Below are 18,167 nucleotides of genomic sequence, written 5' to 3'. Positions count from 1 at the left end.
CTCACTATTTCTCTTTGTTTCCCTAGTCCCCCCCCCCTCTTTTCCCCTTTCCGCCTTTTCTCCCTCTTCCCTGGGTTAAAGTCTGAGGATAAAAAACGCCCCGGTCTTGTTAAAAAATATGTGTGCCAGAGTCTGCCGCTTTAAACTGGCAGATAAAAAATGTGCCCCACATTCTGAGCAAATCAGTTAGTGCACATGCGAAACTTATGTGAAACGTAGAGTACGAGAAACGTAAACATAGTAAAGTATATAGAGCTCGAAAACATTTAACAGAAGTCATAGGAAAAGGTGAAAACAAGAGCGGCTCAAATAAAACTTGAACGTATTTTGAACACATTTTGAAAATGAATTTGACGACCTCTTTGTCTAAAACGTATGCATAGTAAAGCAAAACAAATATTTCAAATACGTAGAAGGATGGACAAGCGCTCCTCTAAGTGTATTTTGTACTCAATGGGTAACCAGCTATTTAAAGTTTCACTTAAAAGCAGAACTCCGGTCCCACAAAACTCCGGTAGTCAACGCCACGCGAACTGAGCTAGTTAGCGGCTAATTCCCGGAGAGACCACTTTGTGGCGCTGTTCCACCAGCGCTGAGGGCATGGCTGGGCCAGCACACGGGCGGGAAGTCGTCCAGGTCTACTTGCCTTCTTTAAATCGCATCCTGAAACTGGGCAGTTTGAGGGAAATCTCATTGATTGTGCTTCGCTTTTAGTGAAATCCTCTTCTTGCTATGCCTGCAAATATCAATTTTCGACACTTAAAGACAGTCAACTGCTGAAAAAGAAAGAATAAGAAAAGCGCGGTAGCACGAAGCCTGTGAGTGATGCCGGAGACACAGGGGCTAAGGGGCTTAAGCTAAATGTGTTTTTGCCCACTAGAATATTTAATTTAGAGCGTAAGGATGATAACGCGCGCATGTACGAAGGACGCCACTACAAGAGACAGCGAGAGGGTCTAACATTTGGTTACATTATTCTAACTAATGTGTTTTGTAATGATATACGTGTTTGTTAATGCATGTTCTTAGGGATATGTGGTGTGTTTATGTGTATATGCAGTTATGTGCACACTGATGTAAATTGTGTCTCTATCTCTAGTTCACTCTCTCTCTCCCACAGACACACATATATACCTTTATAGAGAGGATATACCGAAAGTGTAACCATATAATGGTCTCATATGGTCATTGAGGGAAGGGTTCCGGTCACTTAATGAACAACCCAAGGATGAGTGATTTGTGAATGTCATCAGAACTCCCGAGATTCCAATATAGGAGGCGTTACACGTTTTCTTTAAATGACTTGTTTATTATTGGAGCAGCTTGGAAACGCCATTTTGAAACTGAGAAATGTGTATTGAAAAGAGGAAGTGATGGGACTATAGTATTTGGTTGTGAGCAAAACATTTAATTATGTAAAGGATGTAGAATTACATTTCATAAGTTCGTCTGAACTATCTCCTATATTTCATAGGGAAAAGATAAAATGTGTTCTACAGTTCGTCAATACCTATGATTCCGCTAGCCTAGGTCACATTTCACAAGGGCCTCTGAAATATTTTCTATGATTTACAGGGAATCGTAAAATGTCCATTTTTCGTGCACATTTATGATTGTGCTATTGTAAGTATGGATGTAGTTACATAGGAACGTATGGACCAATGTGTGCATTAATTGTGCTTTATATGTATTTAAATCTATTTTATATAGGCAGAAATAAATATTTCGTCCAGTTTACAACCATGGATGGATATTGAATACATTGCAGACTAAATAAAAAAATGAACAGGAGGCCCCAATTCTGGGAACACACCTCAGGTGCATCGGCTGTACATACTTTGAGTGGCACTTCACTGGAATGGACGTGCCCATGCCACACTTACAGGCAGGAGCAGAAACAAAGCTGTGAAATGAACAGATGTGGCCGTGGCTACTGCTTGAGAGATACTCCAGGGTCGTCTGCCAGCCTGTTGCTTTTCACCACAGTGCCCTTGTGATAGGAAGTGCATCATTTTAACAACACACCCGAGAAATTGGAAACAATATATATATATTTAGAAGTACAGTCAGGAACAAATGCACACAGACCTCTGCGAAAGTACCGAAGATGTTTGTAGGAATGAAGAGTGAGTGAAAAGAAAAATACGACTTTGACCTATGTCCCCTCCCACTTTGAAGGAACGATGCATACTCTAATACTCTAGTGCCACTCGTGAACAGCTTGGTTCCCAACGTGATTCAGCTCTACTAAAGAGAGGGAGAGGGGGGGGAGAGAGAGAGAGAGAGAGAGAGAGAGAGAGAGAGAGAGAGAGAGAGAGAGAGAGAGAGAGAGAGAGAGAGAGAGAGAGAGAGAGAGTGTTTGTGTTGAAAGCACTAGTTAGACCCTGGCAGAAGGATGGAATCATAGGGTGCCCTTCTGGATAGATGTAGGTATGGTTCTGGAGAAGCCCCCATACTTGACAATATGTGTAATGCCGGGTTAGAGTGTGTCCGCTGTGGGTCTGGCACTCTGAAGTGCATCTGTGAAGGTTAAGGAGTGAGACAACCAGCCTGGCCAATCTCAAAGGCCTACTCTACAGCAGGAGAGGGTCTGCTTCAAAGCACTATAGTCAGTCCATCTTGCCTGGACGAGGTTCCCAGAACGCGGAAGGGTCTTAGCTTCAGAGAGTCAGCCGGCCTTCATCGAGGCCCAGAGGTAAGGGCCCTGAGAGTCCCCAGAGACGCTGCCCCCTAATGCACCAGGGGCCCCAGGCTGCACAGCACAAGAGTCAAGGCCCCTAAGAAAAGATTGCAAGGCCTCGGCCTGCACAGCACAAGAGACAAGGCCCTGCAGCGCCACTGCCTGCCCAGCACATGTGAGGAGGTCTCTCCAACAGGAAGGCAGGTGCACCCTACACAATACAAGTGGGGAGGGTCCCGAGAGCATCGGGGGCCATTGTATGTCTAACACAAGCAGCGAGGCCAACTAGAATCCGCAGGGCCACGTATGCCCAGCAGAAGAGCGGAGTCCCCGAGCACTGGAGGGCCATTGTGTGTCTATCACAAGGGCGAGGCCAACTGAAGCACCGCGGGGCCACGGGTTGCCGAGTACAAGCCAGCACCCCTCCCCCCCCCCCCCCCCCCCAAGCCCTGTATGGCCAAACCATGACCAGCACAAGAGGCGATGGCCTCTAGTGGGCACCACGAGGCCTTGTCCTCTGCAGCGTAAGTGAGGAAGTCTCCGAGGACAAGGCAGGTTCACAGCCTACTCTGGGAGTGTGGAGGCCCCGCAGCACCACAGAGCCGTTGTCTAACACACGAGGGGGGGCCCGGGAGCACCGCGGGCCACAGAGGGGCCAACACAGCTGGCGAGCCTCGTGAATAGGTCAGGGCCATCGTCTGCCTAACGCAAGGGGCGCGCCCTAGAGCAAGGCTGCGCCATAGTCTGCCCGGTGAGACCCAGAGCAAAGGTGGGACAAGGCCTGTCCGTCGAGCCCCGAGAGCAAGTGTGGGACAAGGCCTGTCCGTCGAGCCCCGAGAGCAAGTGTGGGACAAGGCCTGTCCAGCGAGCCCCAGAGCAAGGTTGGCTGGGTCCTCGCCTGTGTCGTGAGCCCCAGAGCAAGGTGGGCCACAGCCTGTCCAACTCAAGTGGGGGGACCCCCTGGAACACCGTTGAGCCACAGAGGAAAGCCTCCGGAAGAGCCCGCGGGGCCTCAGCCTGCCCGGCGGGAGGAGCGGGCGCACGAGGTCAGGGAGCAACCAGTAATGACAACAGTAATCTCAGGCCACTTGGAAGGTGGGCTGATGGACAAGCGTTTGACCCCGAGGTCAACAAGTAGTTTAACCGCACCTTGATCTGCCGCACGTGACGCAGAGCCCTTTCTTCAAAGCGCCACGGAAGAGGACCCCGTCCCCAGCAGCCGGCGCCTTTGTGGACAAGACGGAAGAGGGGATAGCGCTAAAAACGCAAATAACAGGGCGACGAGTCGGCTTCTCAAAATCTTGTCTTAACCAGATAAAGAATCCGGCCAATGCTGGGAAACAATTGGAAAACAAATGTGTCCAGTGAATGTAGAAAAATAAATAAGAGGATTCGAAACGGCTCATTTGACAACAAATTAAACGGCAAAGAAATTCACACGAATCACACAATTATTCGTCTCTCATATCTATCTATTTGTCTGTCTGCCTGTCTATTTTTGCTGATTCTATATGTTCGTTTCATATCTGCAGATGTCTTTAAAAGCAGTTACATAGAAGTAAAATTATTTTTAAATGGAAAACGTGAATTTAAGGCTAGGACCAGCATACCCAAAATGCCCTTTACACTAGTAATATGTAGAAACACATTTTTTAAAATTTTAACTACTGAACACATTTTTGGAATTAAGCAATTTAAATATACCGTGAGATGGTAGACGCGTGTTCACGTGCAATTTAAATACTCGAGTGGCAGAAAAGTAGAGGAAACAACTGTTGCTTTTTTGCGGTAAATACACCTGGAGGCTCTGGCAAGGCCTAGTTACAGCAGTCTGTGTAGATTTCTGGTAAAATGATCTATCTATCTATCTATCTATCTATCTATCTATCTATCTATCTATCTATCTATCTATCTATCTATCTATCTATCTATCTATCTATCTATACCAGTGCACAATTATCTACCATCTCATGGGGGTGTTATTTCATTTTAGTTATTGTGCGCACTCACCAAGTTAAAGTTAAAGTGTTCTATTTTTTTTATCACGTTACCCCTTATAGAAACATATCTGTTAAATGTATAGTGCGCCGCTGGCTACCTAGAATGTGGTAAATAACGCGCAGGCAAAACCAGGAGATATGTTGTTTTCCCTGACGGCTGGGTCTGGTATACTTTTTCCAGGTCGCCACAACATATATCTGAGTTTGGTAAATTAACAACAGGTGCTATGAGGGCATGGGCGTGCAGTCCTGACCGGACCTGCGGCCAGCTCGTATCTTATGCTGCCTGGACTCCGCTTAAACATTTACATACAAACCCACCGCAGACAAACAGGAAGGCACCCACTGACTGTAACTAATAGGCGATTTCGCATGCATAATTCATCCAATTTGCTCCCTGTCCCTGAGCCACAATCCCTTCGAGCGGCTCGCGTTTTACAGCGTCTGCAGCCCCCTTTCCACCAGCCTCTCCAATTCTAACTCGCACAATCCCCCTTCAGCGGGGCATTCAACGCCCCACGCACAGGAATCTGATGTTACTTGTTACCACGAACGAACAGGCCATATTTCTGAGCCTGGAAGAATGTTTACAACACGACCTAGCTGGAAAACTCCCCGAGGTGTTTAATGCTCTCGGCAAAATGCGACTTTTAGAAGTTTTTACTACAGTGTTTGCTAATCTTGTATTTTCTTCCTACCCATATTATGTCTGATTTATTTAGGATATATAGTAAATGTTCGAATATTTTTTTTGTCTACACAAAATTTAATTTGATTTAACTTTCTGAACACAGGCTTGGTTGATAATTATTAAAATTGTGCATTCATGTTTGTAGCAGATTGCAAAAGTGACATTTGCTGAGATATAATAATATACCACGAAGGTACATTCTTTCCTGAACCAGCGCTAAAATACAGTGTTGTGCTCCCGTGCAACTTCTCCTTTGACTTTTTTTCCCTCTTAATATATATTTGTTCACTTTAAGTACTCTCTTCGGGGCTACATAAACAGTGAATTGCAAATAAAAACACAATAAAGTGGCCTACGTTTCAGGTGTCATTTTTTTAAATTTGGAGTTTATTAATACCATTATTTAAAATATTACAAATAAAACCAATGACATTTCATGCATTTTAAAATGCAGTTTAAAATGTTTCAGCAAAAGGGATTTTTTTCCATTTCAATGTGAAATATCCAAGTTATTTCAACATTACAGCGAGAAAATCAGTTTGCAGCGAGCTGCAAACCACAGGTGTAGTGTCAGCGGCGTGTAGAAACAGTCGTCACTTATTCCCCTTCTTAGGAAGCAGACATGGGCCAAAGTCATTTCTTTTTCACGAGGACAGTTTATTAATACAAGGGCTTTTATCAGGCCCACCTTCTGTGAAGACTGAAAACTCTCACCTGCACCGCACCTGAACTGTCAGCAGTAGCAATAAGTACATGCGCCATTAAACTAAATATCATTCAACATTTAAGAAATAATGTTCGCTTAATTACATTTTATATCCTATCTAAACTTATATTCAAGCAAAAACTATATCCTGAAAGTGCATGTATATTTTTTTATTTCTTTTCTATTTTTTGGGATATACACCTCAAGAAACAAGCCCCCAAAAAACTGCAGTTTAAGTATTACTGCAACAATTACTCTTAATATCATCTTCTGACAAAAAAAATCTCAAGTGTACCGCAATATATTTTCAAATATTTACTGGAAGTAATTTACAAGAAAAATACTATACAAAATCGTCCCCTGGACACTTGCCCCTCGGCTCTGTTTACTGTTTTTTTTTGTTTAAATAACGAAGCTCGGAAAGTTTCCTCACTTGTACAAAACATTAGCTTATAGTTACAAATGTTTAACAATCTGTCTTTTCACTTGATTCTATAAAACCAGTCATAACCTCTTGACATAATCACGATTAAATTTCGCTCAGAACGTTGCCGGAAACCAGTGAATCTGCGGCTGTTGGAAATGTGCCTGACTGTACAGAAACGAGGAGTACACAATCTGACTGCTCGGGTGGAAACATATCCGGAGATTAAACTTTCCGCCCTGACAGGACGGACAAATACCCCCATTTACACTCCTTTCAACTTCTCCCCACTAACAAAATCTGAATTCACTGAATTGTGAAGTGAATTAAATAAAAGAGGAGAGAAGGAACTCTAGAGAATTCACTGGCAGGATGCTATTAATAATGTGTGTGTGTGGTCCTTGAGTTACAGTTTGCACATACCGTACCACATGTACATTTAACGTACTCTCCGAGAGATGTGAATTTTCACTTTTACACTCCTCGGCAGACGTGGAGGGGTCCTTTCTGATGCAGTCTGAAGAAGTTGAGGAGGTTAGCAGGCCTTTCCGAGCTTTGCTGTTTCTGTAAAAAGAAGTTGAAACAAAAAAACAGCAGAGGATCAAACGTGGCGCCCCTGCGGTGCCTTGTGAGTCCAGTCTGTTCAGGGTCTGTCCAGGGGCTCAGCAGTCCGTGGGCTCAGTCCAGGGTGACCCTGCCCATCTCCTGGGGGGGCGATGCAGCTGCCGTGAGGGGTCTCAGTGCCCCCAGACAGTGCCCGCTCCGGCGATGCGTGTCTCTCGCGTGTCCTGTACAAAGTGCCTGGAAGCCCCGGCGGGGCGGTCACTCGAGCAGCCCGTTGCGGTGCGGGCCCTCGCTCAGCTCCGGGGAGTGGCTGCAGGCCGGGCTGCCGGCGGCGCTGTGCTCGCTGTCGGTGTCGCTGCCCTTCTTGCCCCCCAGCCCCAGGCCGCCGCCGGCGCTGTGGGTCTTGACGTGCTTGCTGAGGTGGTCGCTGCGCATGAAGCGCTTGTTGCAGACGGGGCAGGCGAAGCGCTTCTCGCCGGTGTGGGTGCGCAGGTGGCGCTGCAGCTCGTCGGAGCGGGTGAAGCGCTTGCCGCAGAAGAGCCAGTTGCAGACGAAGGGCCGCTCGCCCGTGTGCCAGCGCAGGTGCGCCTTGAGGTGGGACGTCTTGCCGTAGACCTTGCCGCAGCCCGGGATGTGGCAGCTGTGCAGGCCCTTGCGCCGCAGGCTGGCCCCCGCGGGGCCCAGCCGCTCCGCTTCCTGGCAGTTGGGGCAGTCGCAGGTGGCCCGGCCGGAGTAGCGCCTGGCGGCGGCCGAGGAGCGCGGGGAGCCGCCCAGGGCCGGCCCCCCGCCCAGCATGGAGCCCCCGCCGCCGGAGGTGGGGGAGTCCCCGTAGGCGCCGCCGAGCACCGGCTTGAAGCCGTCCATGAGGTGCTGGCCGCCCAGCAGGTGCGCGGAGCCGCCCGCGCCCGCGAAGTGTCCCAGGCCCGAGTAGTCCGTGCTGTAGGCGCCCAGCGGCGAGTGGTGCAGGGCGGCGGGCTGCAGCGCCCCGGAGTGCAGCGCGGCCGCCCCGCCGGGGCTCTGCACGTCGATCCAGCCGGCGGCGCCCACGTCCCACCAGCTCGAGGCGCTGGCGGCGCTCACCTCGGCGGCGGCGGCCGGGTGCGCCGCGGGCTTGAACCAGGACTCGTAGGGGTGGTGCGCCATGCGCGGGTACATGCCCTGCAGCCCGTCCACCTTGGAGAGGAAGACCGGCTGCTCCTGCCCGCCGCCGCCCGCGGCCCCTGGGAACACCGAGTAGTCATTGGCGAAGGCCCCGGCCGAGCCGGTCAGCGAGAAGGCGCTGGATGCGGCCGAGCCCCCGCAGCCGAAGGAGTCCGAGACCAGCGCGGCCGCCGCAGCCGCCGCCGCCGCTGCTGCTGAAGATCCGCCGCCGCTCCGGCCGGACGAGCCCCCTCCGCCGCCAGAGTGCAGTCCGAAGCCGGCCAGGCTGCAGCTTCCTCCCGACGCCGAGCTGGAGCGCTTCCAGGGGTGGAAGCCCTTCCCGAAGGAGGGCGAGCCGTGGTCCGAGGGCGACGGGCTGGGGCTGCCGATCTTGTTGCAGGTGGCGGCGAGCATGGCCAGGGGAGTGCAGCCGAGCCGGGGTTCTTCCTGGGAGAGGGGAGCAAGCACAAAACGCAGAGAGCGTGTCACTTATCTGGCCATCATTGCAATTAACTCTTTTAAACAGTTCAAACTCACACATTGGGCAATGACTGCCCCACCGGACCCCCCACTAAACCAGTCCACCCGGATCTGCAGGCCCACCCCTGACCTGACTGTCTAAAGCCCAGTGGATGACATTCGCCCCTGTCCTCTCCAGTGCATGTGAACATTCATGCTTCACGAGGGCACACACCAGACATCAAAGAACGCAAAACACCCAGTTTTCACCCCTTGACACAATTCCACTCACTCACAGTTCATAACTTTCCAACAACATACTATTTCTAAGTTTAAAAAGTACTTTGAAAAAACGACAACCTTAAATGGGGAGAAAAAAAGATTAGAAATGCAAAAAAAGGTGAGTTTAACGTACCTGTGCAACTAGTTTGATGATATTTTTTTCTACAAAAAAAGCAGCAGAAAAACTAGGCATTCGCGGGGGTGCTTTCTGCAGGAAGGAAAAGAGACCGCTTCTCCTTGTAGCAAGGCGCTGGAGTCAGTGCGTACAAGTGCCCTCACAACCTGTTCCTGACTGGCAAGTGTCTCGGCCCTCTTTTGCCTTCCCTCTCTCTTTCTTCACTCCCTTGCACTAAAAGTCTCAACAGGAGACGGACAGTTCCCCGTCTTGACCGGGGCTACTTTTAACCCCCTCTTCAAATCGGCAATAAAAAAACACGAAGAGGAACTAATTAAACCAGCAAGAGAAAAATCCTTAGACTCACCCCTAGAAGTGAAGTTGCCATCACAAAAGTGCCCTCCTCAGAGGATCTTTTTTATATTTATAAATCAGAGCAGTGTTTTTTTTAGAGGTGTGCAATACAATGATGCGATCCGCCCATTCCACCACAATTGTAGCTCTTCCCGGAGCTTTGAAGTGCCGCTGAGCTCCCAGCAGCCAATCAGCGGCGCCGCCGCCGGTCGCTCAGGCACGCTGCGGCGTGAGCTCACCGGCCCTCTGCCCGCTCAGGGACCGCCCACAGCGCCCGGGGGCGGGGCGACGTGACGTGTGCGCGGCGACGTGCGCGGGCACGCCCTTCGGGCACCTCTTTCAAGTCTCTATCCAGGGGGCGGGGACCGGCGACCCCTGCGGCCGTCCCACTGAGCAGGCACCGCTGCCCGCCCCTTCCCCTCCCCGTGCACGCCGAGGCTCTGGAAACGCGGCGAGGTCGAGCTCTTTCAGCCTGCTGGCAGCGTGGAGCTCTGCTGGGGGTGTTCCCGGACGGTCTGCTGGGCACTCGTTTCCATATGTAGAGGCTAGCAGTGCAATGAAAAGCAGGCGGCGGGTGCCTGCTCCTTTAGGCGCTACCTACATGCCTTTTCAGACTGTTTTAGAAGAAAATAACACGAATGTGACACTAGCAAGACCTCCCAGCTATCGCTCGGTAATAGTAATACACTTCATAATGTGGCGCTGTGGGTGATGGCCTAACGACCAGAGTTGACTATTTTGGAACTGGTGAACCTGGTTCGAGTTCCGGCTTCTCCTCAGCATCCTGTGGTTCTGAGCAGATCACTTACTCTCCCTCTTCTAAAACAATAATAATGATTAAAAAGAAGTATCGGACTTTGTGTAATGTAATCCGCTGCTCATGTAGAACACTCAAATGCCCTTCGGCGAACTCCTGGCAAAGAAAAACTAGAGAAAAAAAAATAACAGCGAGGCCAACATTCGAACAACTACTGAGCTGCATGCCAGTGCCCCAGTGTATATTGCGCCTCCCAAACCTCCCGAAACGAATTAAACACACATACCTCTCATCCGTTCATGCTTTAACCAGACATGCACATAATAAATTAGCCCCCGCACAGCTTTAGACATATTTTGTTGCTATTGTTTGAGGTTCTTCAGTGCGTGTTAGTTCAAGGTTCACTAAAAGGTGCCATGGCGCAATGCCAATAACAGTAAGCACAGTGGCAGAGCAATAGACACTTGCAAGCGGCGACAGGAGTGTTCGGAGTGTTTGGTTTTGGAAACTACCACATTTCCCCCGAGGGATCCCCGCGGACGGCAGAAAACACATTTTTTACTTAACAGCGTGAGGCAGAGAGAGCCTCTGTTTGAAGTCATTCTGCGCTGGGAGTGAGTGGTCGGCCCCTCCAGTTTGTGAAAGTATGCTGCTTCGCCTAGTACAGCCAGTTCCGAGCGGGGAGAGGACACTGGCTCCCCCAGCGCACCGCCGCCCGTCACTAAACGGGAAAGTCAGGTCGGATCAGGCAGGACGCGCGCCTTTAACTCCGCACCGTGGGCTTTGCGGGGGGCTCACACTTCCTGATGGAAGGGGTGTGCTGACGGCACATCATATCTATTGATTTAGGTGAGACGGGGCACCACCAGCCCCATCAGAGCTGGGAGTAAATTAATGAACTCCTGTCGGCCCCCACCCGCCCCCCAGAAGGCTGATGCTTAACATGAATGTCGTGTTTATCTCCGCGAGCTGTTCTGCATGATTTTAGCCTGTTGAGAAGGCGTGGCAGGCCAGCCCAGGAGGAGGGAGGGGTGGAGGAAGGAGTGAACCCCGTTTAACAAATAAAAAAGAATTAACTTCATTGCTGTGGTCGCCTCCTTTAATGAGATTCATTTCCTGGATCGAAGGCACACTTGTTTAAATTTCAGGTTTAATTCCCGCCAGCGCCGTGAGTCACATAGAAGGGAACATGTTGTCGTTCCCGGGTAGGGGATGATAAAGTCTGGCCGCTGGCCTGAGCATCTTTGACTAAAAGCAACTCTTACACTTTGCGAAATAAAGCCTCCGCCCGACGCCGTGGGTTTACACCCGTTGTCCACGCTGTGAAAGTGGATAATTCAAGCCGCTTTCGTGTCAATTAGAGTGCATCTTTGAGGCGCATCCGCTTGTCTTCCTGCAGGTGCCATGGGTCTATTTTCCGTACTCGATCACACCGTGGACACAAAGCACTAGTTAATTCCGCGTGAGATGTTTCTAAATGTATCGCCCAGGCTAAAACATTATTATTATTTGTTCTTAAGGTGTTATGGGGACGCACGGATGTAATACTCTATGTTTTACCTTCTTACGTTTAACATAATTTAAGATGCCGTGTGTTTCAAATACATTTAAGAAGTCATTTCCAAATGTATTTTAATGTATTTTCGGCCACGCAAAATATAATGTTTATCCAGTCTATGGCAGAAATTCAATTGTCCGTGTCTTTTAGAAGACTTGGAGGAAGCGGATAGAAAATATATGCAAATGTATTGTAGGATTCAATGCATATGCAATCTGCACGGAAAAAATGATTTGTGTTCCCTCTGCTTTTTGTTGCTGTGGCCTTAAAGCTAAATGCAACAGATATATTTAACAATATACTGAACAGTTCACGAACCGAAAATGGGGGAACCGAATATACATTTCGGGGTTGATAAGACGAAATCTATAGTTGTACTTGCAGTCGTGGAAATGCCACCGCGCCTTTGGTGCCACAGAATGCCAGTCGAATCCCAGCGCTTTTTGGGGGCATTGCGAGGTTGCCAGCACAGTTGCTGTGTTTTTTTTCTTTCCGAAATTAATTACACCTTTTTACGTGAAGTCTAATGCCCTCTACGAGATGGATGCCTGCGCTGTTTCTTGCAAACCAGCGCCAGCGGTATTAGCATTCTGTGCGCACTGGCGGCATAAATTTCATTTGAATTTCAAATTTAATAAACCAGGAGGTTTTTAATCATCCCTGGTTTTATTTGTTTGATATTAACATGCTTATTGACCGGGTCTGTTGACCAGTTTGATCATTACAGGACAGAAAAAAGTTAATTAAAACGGCCACAGCTCCTTAATCATATGATCTGTCTCTTCCCTGTCGCTCTCTTTATTACGGTCCATGACTGATGGGCTCCCGGATTAATTTCTCTGTTTCTTCGGATTGAGCAACAGCTTTTGGGACCTCATTTACATCTTCAGAGCAACCTGGCCAAGTGCTCTTCCGAACTCCTTTGCTACCGTATCTTAAGCCAAGTCGGGCTAAATAGCGTCCTGTAAAGCAGTTCGTCTTCTGGAACAATGACTTCAGACCACCCCCTTGACACTATTAAATATGCAAATTAAACAAACAAACCTTCTCCAAAGTTTTGTATAGGTCTGAAGCAACACCGCGGCGAATACAATAGAGAGTGCTTTTATCTTTTGTCTTTATTTTATATTTATATATTTTTATATTTACGTGTGTGACAGCTCCTGTTTTTTCAAGGCAGGTGCCCAGCTGCACCGCTGTCAAGAGATGTGGGGTGCAGTAACAACTCCAAGTGTCATAAACAGCAGATAATTAAACGTCACCAGGCAGTAGCCACGCATCTTAATGGCAATGATGTGTGAGCCTGTTGTATGCTCATGATGTGTTTTCGTGTTGTGTGACTGACGGGTATGCGTGGTGGGCGTTGCATGTGGGTTGTTTATGTGTTTGCGTGATCTGTGCTGTTGATGTGGCACTTACTGTGTGTTTGCTGGGTACATGCCTAGTAGGTATAGTGTGTATTCGCCGAGTTTGTTATGTGTGCATTCTATGTTTTTTCGTGTTGTGTGACTGATGTGTGTGTGGTGGTTTGTACCTGAGGAGTATGGTGTATGTGTTTAGTATACGGTTTGTAGGTCTGTTGGGCGAGAGTGTGACGTATGACATGAGTGGTATTTGGGGCTTATTGTCTGGTATGTCTACTGAGTGTGCTGTTAATGTGTGATTGGTGAAATTCATATACTGCCGACTTTTGCACTGTGTGTGATTGATGTGTGCGGGGTAGATGTGGTGTGCACCTTGCAAGAATGTCTATTAAGAGGTGTGAGCGTACGCACTCCGGGCCTTTTCATTCCCACTATCTGTTACATTTATTTAAAGGTGCTTCATTTGAAAACATGGGTTGGTCGGCTTGGTATTTCACTTTAATATTAAGGGCTGCAGTGTTTCTCTCCAGTCATCTTAGATAGTGCAATGGAAACTGTTTTTGTCTAACATCACACTGTGTTTGTATGTTTTCCACCATAACGTCAACCTATGAGGAAGTTAATTGTGACATCATGCGCACCTTGGCATGTGAATGGAGGCCACAGAATGGTCAGTTACTTCTGGCGCGAGGCAATCCCAGTCCCCGGAAGAGGACAGCGTCTCCACGTCAGCACGAGCACGGGAACAGGTGGAGGTCGCGCGCGGACGCGCCTGTTCAGAAATGACCACGCACCGTGGGGGGATGGTTGTAAAACACCCTAGTATATTTCCAGACAGCAAACAGCACGAGTCCCCGTGATTCCAAGCGGGCATTTAGACGCCAAAGTAAAGTATTAAAAACAGTCACACATTCAGACAAGTGCATAATCAGATCATATAGAACTCCCCCTCCCCCGGTATACTGGCATTTGTGCCCGTGAATTAATGGCTGACAAAGCGTGGCTGTCGGTAACGTACATGCAGCCCCATTTTACCCACGTCACAGGTGTTTACTACATTCCACATTCGCACAATAAGCGGTCTGTAGTACACCTCTCTTTGGATTCTCCGAGCTGTGCACTCCGTTGGCAGTGGGGCACACTGAACTTTGCATGTGTATTGTGACACGGGAGGGGCGAGTCTACTGTCTTGATGCCAGTCCTCGCTACCATCGTTAACCACCCCAGTTCAGGGAGGCAGGGCCCCACGGAGTTTGAAATCGGGGTCTGAACGCGCGCATTGTGTGCATGCTACTTATAGATAACCAACTCTCTATATATGCCAGCACTTATCCACGCTGCGCCTATGAAGCCTCAAGCTGCTGTCTCAATAGGGGGTTGCAGTGATACAATGAGAGGAGACAGCAACGCACCAGTGCGGCATCAGTGAGAATGCATCCAAACACTGCCACTTGTTTCTGCTTCATGTGATTAACGCCCAATGAGACGCATGACCAAAGTGTATGCTCCTATTTTAAGCTCAAATTGGTTTACACATTCATTACACAGTAGCAGAACTATTAAAGTCCAGTTTATTTTTTTTACATCTGGAGATACCATATAGTGTCACTGTGTATTTATTTATTTGCAGATTTTATAAATAGCCACATGCTGCCTTATGACCACTGGAGAGTGCCAGAGAGTCTAAGAACTATCAGCTGAGGATATTTGTGTTATACACCATGTGCTACCTTGGAAGATCCACATCTCAAAAAGGCCAGCCCAAATAGTTGTGTTTTTTCCAGCGGTTCTTCAAGAGTATGGTTGAATTCTGTCGGCAACGTGGGGTTATAGAGATCTGGAGTCTGGGGGTCTTAATGCCCAATGATCTACCTTGAAGTGTCTGCTGACTGGAAGTTTGTTGGCAAATCAGCTACAAGATGGCTGGTTGTAGAGTTCTAGCTAGAGTCTAATGTTTAGTGTGACCCCCTTCGACCACTGTCTCCAGTCCAGGAATGATCACCAATAAATTATGTATTTCAGGTGCTTTCATCTAATTAGATCAATGGGTGGAAAACAACTACAACAACCACAATGCATTAGGCTGTTACACTAAAGTCAAGGACTGCAAACAGTGTCCGTAATGACCTGGAAGGAGGTGGTCACTCTACTAAAAGAAGACAGATTTTGTAAGTGGATTGAGACTTTGTTCCTGTAGGCCTTCAGTGTAATACAGAGAGGGTTGAATGTGATCTTCAGTACCAGTGAGAGCCAGTGGGGTGCTATTAGCCCTAGTATCACATTGTCATGTTTCCAAATTTGGCAAGTCTGTACAATCCATCAGTAAGATTTTGTGGGAGCTTTCTATAGATTCCTTTACGGAAGGGTAACCAGTACATCACCAAGTCTGTGTTATTTCAATACAGTGCTTAATTTGAGCCGGTGGTTGCCTGTAGGGTCCATCGGCACTCATTTCTGAGGTCCGGCACTTATTTTTCCTCATCACACATTTACCTAGAGAAAGAGAGGAATAAAGAAACACACAAAGGGGAAGAAAGAGGAAAAGAAAGATGGAAAAAAGTCACAAAGGGAGAAAGCAGAACCCTGCAAAAGTGAGATAAAATTGCAGGGTGTGCCTGGTAGTGGATTAGAGGAATGACAGATTAAAAACAACATATTTGGAACACTAACTTTTAATATTGCTGGCTTTGGGCATTTGAGCAGAGCTCACACTCATTTTTTTTTTTACAAACTAAGCACCCTTGGTGTGAAGGAGAGGAATGATTTTCCTGAGTATGTAAATTTGAGATGACACTCTTGACAACTGTGTTAATTTATTGTGTGATGAAAGATCTACTTATGAAATGACACCCAGATTTCTCACTTTGCAGGGTGGTTTGGTGTTTTCTCTAACCCTGGGCGTAGTACTTCGCTACGCCCACTGAGTGGGCGTAGTGTTGCCTACTTTGCCATTTGCGAAGTAGGCGTAGCAGGCAACACTACGCCCACTACGTGGGCGTAGCGAAGTTGCCCGCCACCCGCCTCCCTCCCGCCCTCCCTAAATACTTAAATAATGTTTTTAAAAAGAATAAACACCACTTACCTTGTTGGCTGCGTCTCCGGGGCTCCCTCTGGTAACTGCGCCGCCATCTCGGACACTAATGCGCATGCGCGGCCGCCCTAGCATGCGCATTTCTCACGAGAAATGCGCATGCGTGGGCGGCCGCGCATGCGCATTAGTGTCCAAGATGGCGGCGCGGTTACCAGAGGGAGCCCCGGAGACGCAGCCAACAAGGTAAGTGGTGTTTATTCTTTTTAAAAACATTATTTAAGTATTTAGGGAGGGCGGGAGGGATGCTGGTAGTATTTAGCGAGGGCGGGAGGGAGGCGGGTGGCGCATAGTGGGGCTACGCGAAGTGCGTAGGTGGACGTAGTTTCTGGTCCACTTCGCGTAGCTTCGCGTAGCCCCACAACGCCTACTACGCCCAGGGTTAGTCTTTTCACCCAGGTGGAGAGAGTTTGTAATCAAGTGATCTTCTTCATATCAGGATAACTCTTGCCACTTTTTTAGGCATAGGGAGTTATCTTTATTCAGTGCTTCACGATATTGGCCTCAAATTCCCTGTTAAATGTGAATATGTATGGCAGTGGGTTACCTTAAGTAGTTGATCTGTTGACGTTCAACTATGTGGGACAAAATCAGCTAAACAATGCTCACCTTGGGGTAAGAGGGCAGAACCCTCCTGGACACTACGTTTTACCCTTTAAATGGATAATTCGTCTGCGTTGATGAACAGTTGCTGGGTTTGGTTGAAGAAGAGGGAAGGAGAGACGACGACCTGTTTCAAGGCTGTGCCTCTCATTCAAAATCTTCAGTGGATTCCAGCAGTTCATTGTGTTTCAGGTTGGTTAAGGAGAACCTGAAGTTTGCAAACGCAGTCTCTCCATGCCACTGGAGTCAAGCAAGGTTGGCTGATGATGGGTGAAACCCCGAAACCGGTCCCAGGATGCTTGTTTCCGATCCAGGCAAAACCTGGCTTGGCAGTTCAGGCTGCACTGTTTCCATGGCGAGCAGGGTCAAGACTGATTTGCCTATGGCCAGAGGCGCAATTAGAGCCACATTTAGGGGAGGGGGGGCTACTAAAAATTTCGGGGGTGGCTTATTCTTTCAATGACAGTTAGATTGGAGATGCAGAGGCTCTAAGAAGAGGTGAAAAAACAACAAAGCCTCGTTAGCAAGTAAATAGTCTTTTAAAGACCTGTGAAGTACTCAGGTGCAGCTGTGTGTGTGCCTGTGAACCTGTCTCAGCCCAGGCTGCCACACATGATGATGGAGGTGCGGGGGGGGGGCTGAAGCCCTTTCAGCCCAATGGGCATTGCGCACCTGCGTATGGCTGGGTCTTAACTGATATGGCACGTGGAGCAAAAAAATTATGGATTTAGTTTAGGCCCAGATCTCTGTACTGGGGTGAATGTTTGACATTGTTCAACATACTGTCTATCAATTGTTCTTTTTGTCTCTGTTTCCGGGATATATTCTTGAATCCGGACTGTAGCTCTTTTACCAGGTAGTCATCTTCCACCTAGAATTGAAGCTGTCATGTTACTTCATTCTCAAGAATTTTGATGGGATAAAACAGATAAAATAACTGTCAATAGTTGGCTAGGTGTTGAGGATTTGCTTCTGGTTTCTTCAAAAAAGGAGTGACTTCTACACACAAAACCCATTCTATGGTATGTCGCACCACTGGTGCGAATTGGTCATATTCGAAAGGGGTGGCAAGTTCACTTTTCCACAGAAAAAATGGCTATATTTAATTGCAGGAGTTTTCAGGAAATTAGATTTTTGTAGCAAGAAAAGGTATGGTCACATTGTATTAATGCATCTCTCTTTTATAACCGCAATCCAACACTAAACTCGATCCTAACCTGATATCTTTACAGGAACCAAAAGGTTCTGTGCAAACCCATGCCTTTGCTCATTATTAAGTACCATTTGTACACAGTGGCATTACTTGCAGATTTAGAAACATCATTTTGTGCATGGATCGCAATGTTTTTCACCTGCATGACGACCCTGCAAACATCTTTCCC

At 48.0% G+C, this 18,167-nt stretch overlaps 1 protein-coding gene across 2 annotated transcripts; it reads right to left on the bottom strand.

Moving 5' to 3' along the window:
- Nucleotides 1-7,283: 7,283 nt before the first annotated feature.
- SP8 (Sp8 transcription factor) lies at nt 7,284-9,461 on the bottom strand. 2 transcript variants are annotated; one of them, XM_078664387.1, is made up of 2 exons: nt 9,080-9,461; nt 7,284-8,652 (listed from the first exon to the last, which is right to left on the bottom strand). In XM_078664387.1, exons 1-2 carry the CDS (start codon nt 9,137-9,139, stop codon nt 7,324-7,326), a joined length of 1,389 nt encoding a protein of 462 aa, XP_078520513.1. In that variant the 5' UTR covers nt 9,140-9,461; the 3' UTR covers nt 7,284-7,323. The 2 variants fall into 2 exon arrangements, with proteins under 2 accessions (XP_078520513.1, XP_078520514.1); XM_078664388.1 differs by having other exon boundaries at nt 9,429-9,449.
- Between the last annotated feature and the right edge of the window lie 8,706 nt (nt 9,462-18,167).

This window comes from Lissotriton helveticus, chromosome 10 (genome assembly GCF_964261635.1).
Source record: "Lissotriton helveticus chromosome 10, aLisHel1.1, whole genome shotgun sequence".
Classification (NCBI taxonomy): domain Eukaryota; kingdom Metazoa; phylum Chordata; class Amphibia; order Caudata; family Salamandridae; genus Lissotriton; species Lissotriton helveticus.
Note: the sequence above shows the minus strand (reverse complement) of the source record. Positions and strands in the feature narration are given on the sequence as shown.